Genomic DNA, 7032 nt, shown 5'->3' with positions numbered 1-7032 from the left:
TTCTTGAACACCTTCCTACATTTGGATTATTTCCCACATTGTGATCCCCACCTTCCTGGGGTAAAATCCAAAACACACATTTCCAGATCCCTTTGCAGCTAGAGGCCAGGCCTTTCAATCCACCAATGAAATAGACCCTTGTGAGACTTGGGGACAACATAAGGAGATGGCCACAGAGAGAGCAATAGATCTTTCCAGAGAGCACAATGATGGAGACAACTAGGTCTCTGTGGTCAGAAGAGGGGTTTTGTCATTTTGCCTCAAGCATCATGGGTACAGCAGCAGTTTTAACCAGATTAGATCCCAAGTGTGGCTAGGAATAGTTCCAGGCTATAGAGCTCCCAGAAACGCCATGAGCAACAATGTCCTTTAATAAATTATTTTCATTTGAATTAGACAGAAAAGATGTTCATGTTTGCAAGTATAAGCCTTTATTAGATACACCTACCTAAAGCAGAAAGAGATTGTGGGAGAAAACACTGGAGAAATGGGTGAGAACAGGATGGAGGGCCTGCCTTTTGTGCCAGACAGAATGAGGCTGCTGTATGGCCAGGTGTGGGGCCTGAAGTCCAGGGTAATGGGAATTCTTAAACTCATAGTGAATCAAGAGGTCGTCCAGTCTTGGAACATGAAACCCAAGCTCCAAACAAATTGGACCAAATGGCTCAAGCCTTGGTCCTCCACAGCTTGGCCTCGACCTACTTCTCCAGTGTTCCCTCCCACCACTTCCTGCCCTTAGTCTTGAGGGATGCTAAGTTGCATTGGGTTCCTGCACATACTGCACAGTTCCACATTTCCCTGTCTTTACTCTGATATTCTTGCTGCCTAGAGTACCCTTCTCCCCTGCACCTCTCACCTCGATTCCAAGTCCACACAGTTGATACCAGGCTGTCTCCCTTTCAGGCTTCAAGATTTATCTCAGGTGTCACTTCCTCCAGGGAGCCTTCTTTGAATCCCTAGGCAAAAGATGCTTTTCCCTTGGTCTTCAAGAGCCTCAGTGTTCACATCTACTGTCACTCTAACACTGTCCTGAAAGTATGGAAAATCTGTATTTAATGTGTCTGCCTCCCCAAGGCTCCACATACTCACATACACATAGTCACATTGAACTATATCCTCCTCAAGGATGAGGACTCCACTGTGATGCTGGTCAAGATGAAGCTCTTAGACAGTGAATTTGCAGACAGAAAAGTTCCCAGTCTGATGAAGGAAATACTGCAGCCCCTCAGGACACCATACAAGGAAGGGAGTGTGATCAGAATGAGGCCTGAGGAGGCCTAGGGGTGACAGAGCAACAGGGTGAGCCAGTAGGGTGGAGCTACTCCAGGGAGGGTCCTGGAAGAAAGGACTTCCTCTTAGAAGAGATTAGAATCCTGCCCACTGTCAGATCACTTCCCCCCATCTCTAGCACCCAGGCCTACCTGTCCTTCAAGGCCTCACTTAAATGCCACCTCCCGCATGAAGCCTCCTGTGGTTGCCAACCCCCTCACACATCCAAGACTAGAAGTATGAACTTCCATAGCCTTTGTTTGTAACTCCCAAGAGCATTTTTCTGTCTATCTGGTTACCAAGTTATTTATGTATATGTTTTTATCTAGACGTTATCATCTAAATTTAAAATTCCTCGAAAGCAAAGTCTAATTCTTATTGTAACATTGCCTAGAACAGACTAGGCACTCAATAAACATTTGTTCATTTACTCAACCAACTTTTCTTAAATGTCTACTAGTGTCAAGCACAGTGGCTCTGACGTATCAAAATAAATAAAGCATGATTCCTGCCCTAAGAATTCAAAGGCATTAGCTAATGAATGGGTGGGTCGGTAGAGGGACATAGATGGTAGGTAAGCGACTGGCAAATAACAATAAAACTCTTTGTCCAGAAAACCTCTTCCTAGTTCATCTAGCTTATCTTTAACCTTCTTAGAATTCTTGAGGATCAAATCCACAACACTTCAATTAAAAAAACTGCAGAAGCTGAACAATTTTACCTTCACTCGAGTCAACTAGGAAACCATGGGCGTCAATGAGCCAGAGTCCTGGGGCTTCTACCACCACCAAGACGCCTCATGGTCATGGCCCAACCCTCTCAATCTTCTCTTCATGGGATAAAAGAGATGACTGTTCGGTCCCTACCTTCAATACAGTGAAAATATGGAGCAGGGACTAAAATGGCTTCTTCCCTCAGCCTGCCCCTCCCTTTGTCCTAGGCTGCTCCACTAGTACCATGCCCTGAGGAATCACAAAGGGGACACAGCTCCCTCAATTAGTTCCCTAGGTAGCTGTCTCACAAACCTTGACCATCCACCTAAGCCATGGTCGTGGACATGCCTTATTCTGAGGTCCTCTGGTCTTAGAATCCAAAGCCTGAGTCCCAACAGTAATCTAAACCAAAATCCCACATGGGGCAACGCTAATAATCAGCTCTTTGCTTTGTCCTCCTAGTTTTACCAGCAACAAGCAAGGGAGACTTCAAAAGTGGTAGCAAGAATTATTTGAAACTGAGAGCACCGAACCCAGAGCAGAAGGTCTTGATAAAGGGGGAGGAATCTATGCAAATGTGGTCATTGCTTGGGAGCCAGGGGCCTGAGCCAAACCAAGGATGAGGTTGCAGTCAGGGCTAGAAGTCAAGAGCTTGGAGAGCTGGGCAGACAAACCAAACAAATTAAGGTTAAGATTTGCCAACTCATGGTGGGGCCATTATGATGTGAGAAGTGATTTCAGCACATCTTAAGGTAAAGCATTGCAGGTGAGAGAGTGTGGGCCTCCCAAGAGGCAGGTAATGCAACCTGTGTCTCCACAGTTCCCTTGAACATGAAGAGCTGGCCAGAATCCAATTCATAGAATCTGAGAAAAGGGTGGTGCCAATTATCTCAGAAGTGGATTTTCTCCCAAATAGTTCCCTTCGATTAGCCGACCAGCTTCAAACCTATGGCTCATGGCCAGGATCCACTCCCTTGGACTGATCTGAAGTAGAGGGCAACATGAATGTTTTGTTTTTTTGTTTTTTTGTTTTTCTTTTCTGTACGGGAGTCTTCTTGTATAAATAAAAAAAATAATAATTAAAAAAAAAAGCATAGCTGCTTGGCTACAAATGCAAACATGTTTATTCTAAGATATACATGCACATTATAATCTACGACCTGACTTTGTATGTAAATCATCAAATTCAACGAAAAGGCCCTGGAGACATTGCAGTGCCATTCAGGCTGGCACTTTGCTTACTCAGAGGGCATGAAAAATTCCTTAACCTACCCAACAACCTCCACCACCACCACCATCCCCAGCCTCTCAGTGTGGCCCCTCACAACCTGCAACTTCCTGGTGGGCGAACTTAAGAAACCGCTCCCCTTCTTCCAACCCTTGACTCCTCCTGGGCACCCCAGAAACTCAGAAAAGAGCAAGTCCAGCATTTTCCCAGGGGAGGAGTGCAGCGGTGGGAAGAAGTCAAAGACTTCCTGCTCTGACACTTGGTGTGAGCTCAAAGACAATGAGGAGATTAGGGTGGGGCTTGTGAAGGACCAAAGAGTCCTGCCCAGGGAGTGGCTGCTCCTGGCAAAAGGCCCCTGCCCAGTGATCCCAAGGCCCGGAGATTAACCCTTCACCATTTCACCCTGCTACCCTGAGCCTGCCTCCAGTTCTGCATGACGGCCCTGTGGGCAGAGACTGGCCTTGGGCAAACTGTGTGCCTTCTGTCTACATACAATCAGGGCCCCATGGGCACTGCGCTGGAGTGATTGGAGTATGAATGAACCCCCTGGCAGTGAAGGGTGCCAGGCACCAAATGGGTGGCCAAGGGAATGAGGGTATTCAGTATCTGCAGTAGGAAGATTTTAGGTCAGACTAAGAGTAGGGAGCTGTGCAGTCTTTCTCTGGAGAAGAAAAGATATGCTCATCCAGGTGTCTTGGAATTGATTTACTATAGAAACAAGGTATCCACAAAGTTTATACTCAGACTCCCACCTCTGACTATCCTCACCCCCATTCTGCCTTTCACCAACCAGAATCTCCAGGGCTGGCCTCAATCAGGCAGCTTCACCTATACTGCCCCAGAAGACCTGCCTCACCTCCCTTGCTCCCCTACCACCCAAGGACTCCCACCACTCCCCCAGACACAATCATCTGAGGAGTTGGGGAAGTAAGCACAGCATGAAAGCTCGGTGAGGGTAACATGGTTTCTCTTCTCCTTCCAACAATTGTGACCTTGTTGATACTTGAAACAAGTTCCTGAAAGCCTCACTGGTCCCATGAGATTTAGCCCAGTGCATGGAATTTCATAACTAGAGAAGCCTTGTTAGATGCTGAGTATAAACACCCCATAGGCTTCATAACCCCTTGTTATATTTTCAGTGGAGACCCCTAACTGCCTCTCCTCCTACCCGCTCTACACCCCACACCTTCAGACTTGAAACTCTTCCCTCCAGGTTCATTACAGGCTCAGCCCAGATTGCCTGCAGCTGGTGATCTTTATATAAGTGTTGGTTGTTTTGAGTCTGTGCCCCTGTTCTGCAGGCAACCTTCAGGCTCCACACACTGTACTTCTCCCTCAATAATCTGGGTATTTAAAAAAAGAGACCTGAGAAACTAGCTGATGACCTTGATCAATACAGGCAGACCCCTCAGACCCCAGTCTCCTTTGCTTTCCTTTGTGTTCAGGAGACTTCTCCCCAGTGAAGAAGAACAATCGCTCGGAATGAATGACAAAAGCATTTTATTGAAAATTCACCCGAAAATGGATAGAGAGAAGGAGAAAAGTTGGGACACTGAATGGTTCTTGTCCTGACCATGCAGGGCCAGTTGCTACCAAGTGATGGGGGAGTCAGTCTTGATACAGAGGGATGTCTGAGATCTGATAGGAGATGGCACTGGGCTGGGAAGGGACATATGTGATCCCGATGATTCTGGACATGATGCTCCTAGTTGTGTTCTCTGTCCATGGGGGTTGAAGAGTCAGCTGACACACTCCCCATTCCAGGTGAGTCACCAAGCCTAAACTGAGAAGAAGCTACCAAACTCCAAGAGGACAGAGTCCACTCCCTGGCACTGAGGTGACACTGAGCTCCAGAAGGGGAGGGTGCAGACAGAAGTGAAGGAAGCACAGAGACACCAGGACTGGGCCCAGGTAGGCTCAGGGGACTGCAGGGACCTCATTTCGTCTGTCGGTGAGCTCTCTTGGTCAGGGTGGTGCTAGAGATGATCTTGTTGCTGGAATTGACACCGCTACCAAACCCATAACCACTTCCAGAGCCAGAACCAAAGCCACTGCCCAGGCCAAACCCGGAGAAGCTTCCTAATCCTCCACCTATGCCTCCTGCACTGGTGGCACCACCAACCACAGCTGTGGGAAAGAGGAAAAGACACGGTTATTTCTCCAGTGCCAGCAACCAGGAGTCACAGCTCAAACCAAAGTAAACAAATGGATACTTACAAATGCTCACAGCATTCTGGCATTCTCCAGACATCCTGTGGGGGAGAGAAAGAGTGGTGAGCCACGGCAGAGCCCAGAACCACACTTTGTTCCATCGGCAGATGTCAAGTACCTTTCCCATCTTTAAGCAGCCGAATTTAAGGCCTGATTGTGAACCTGCTATCTAACATTGTCCTGGTTCATAATGCTCCAGTGCAGCATTGAAGCAAGTGGCCCAGCAGAAGTGCCCTGGACCTTCCATGGTCCCAGAACTCTCATTCTTCATGTTACCACCCTGCCCTCCCCTCCTCACCGGAACTCCTCGCCCTCCAGCAGCTTGCGGTAGGTGGCAATCTCAATGTCCAGGGCCAGCTTCACGCTCATGAGCTCCTGGTAGTCGCGCAGCATCCGGGTTAGCTCCTCCTTGGCCTTCTTCAGAGCAGCTTCCAGCTCTGCACGCTTGCTAAAGGCATCTTTCAGGGCCAGGTCCCCACGCTGCTCAGCATCAGCCACAGAGGCCTGCAGAGTCTGGCACTGTCGACGAGGGCATGAGATTAGGCAATCAGCAGCATCCTGCTGTCAAGACCTCTGCATCTGTCCCTTCTCTTGTAGGAGCTTTGCATGAGTTAAGATGTCAGAGTTCTGCCTGTCCTTCTCCCCACCTTCCCTGATTCTTATGCATTTCATCCACTCCAGCAAAAGCCTACCAACGCCTTCATCAGACTGATTAAATAAAGATGAGCAAAATCCTATGAAAAAGACCAAAAAGCCTTATGACATGGGGTGGCACATCATGTTAAATAGTATATTGCTAAAAAGATCTGGGTATGACTTACGCAAAGAGTTACAAATCCCCTGCAGACAAGCTCAAGATCTTCCAGCCTGATGTCTTACCTGCTTTTCTTCTGTGGAGGCGTCTGCCTTAGAACCCTGGCCCTGCACTGCATCTGAAAGGAGAGAACACCTACCTGCTTCTTGACATTCTCAATCTCAGCCCGCAGCCTCTGGATTATTCTGTTGAGTTCTGCAATCTCACTCTTGGTGCTCTTCAGGTTGTCACCATATTGGTCAACTGAGATCTGGAGCTGCTGGAACTAAGGAGACATAAGAAATGAGGGGTCACGGATGTTTGGGTAGGGTCTCTTCTTAAGTCAACTTAGTAAGAATAGCCACAGGTAGCAAGGATAATACAAAATGTCAAATAATCTCAATCGAACCAGAATAAATAATGCCTAGAAGAATCAATTTGTCTCTGACTTCTCTTGGGCACGAGCTGATGATTGTCTGCTCACAGACATCAAAAGAAGAGCCCCCGAAAGCCACACCCAACTCCTAAGAGATCTCCAGCACCCACCTTGGTCTGGTACAGGGCCTCAGCCTCGGCCTTGCTCCTCTGGGCAATCTCCTCATACTGGGCACGGACCTCAGCGATGATACTGTCCAGGTCCAGGTCCCGGTTGTTGTCCATGGACAGGACCACGGATGTGTCACTGACATGGTTCTGCATTTGAGACAGCTCCTGTGGGAAAAATGTTTCACATCAGGCCCCCTGTATAGTCCTCTCTAATCTCTGTCACAAGAAATCTGCTACAAGGTTAGATGGAAGCAGAGTTGGCTTTCCCAATG

At 47.9% G+C, this 7032-nt stretch overlaps 1 protein-coding gene across 1 annotated transcript in view; it reads right to left on the bottom strand.

The window, feature by feature from the left end:
- Positions 1 to 4732: 4732 nt before the first annotated feature.
- The window catches only part of KRT4 (keratin 4), a 7031-nt gene continuing 4731 nt past the window's right edge, over positions 4733 to 7032 (bottom strand). Inside the window, exons 4-8 of the mRNA XM_023520754.1 lie at positions 6761 to 6925; positions 6375 to 6500; positions 5720 to 5940; positions 5428 to 5462; positions 4733 to 5337 (exon numbers count right to left, since the gene is read on the bottom strand). Coding sequence (XP_023376522.1) covers positions 5147 to 5337; positions 5428 to 5462; positions 5720 to 5940; positions 6375 to 6500; positions 6761 to 6925 — 738 coding nt within the window. The 3' untranslated portion in view covers positions 4733 to 5146. The remainder of the gene's footprint in view (positions 5338 to 5427; positions 5463 to 5719; positions 5941 to 6374; positions 6501 to 6760; positions 6926 to 7032) is intronic.

Source organism: Pteropus vampyrus, unplaced genomic scaffold (genome assembly GCF_000151845.1).
Source record: "Pteropus vampyrus isolate Shadow unplaced genomic scaffold, Pvam_2.0 Scaffold276, whole genome shotgun sequence".
Taxonomy (NCBI): Eukaryota; Metazoa; Chordata; class Mammalia; order Chiroptera; family Pteropodidae; genus Pteropus; species Pteropus vampyrus.
This window is presented reverse-complemented; position numbering and strand designations above follow the sequence as displayed.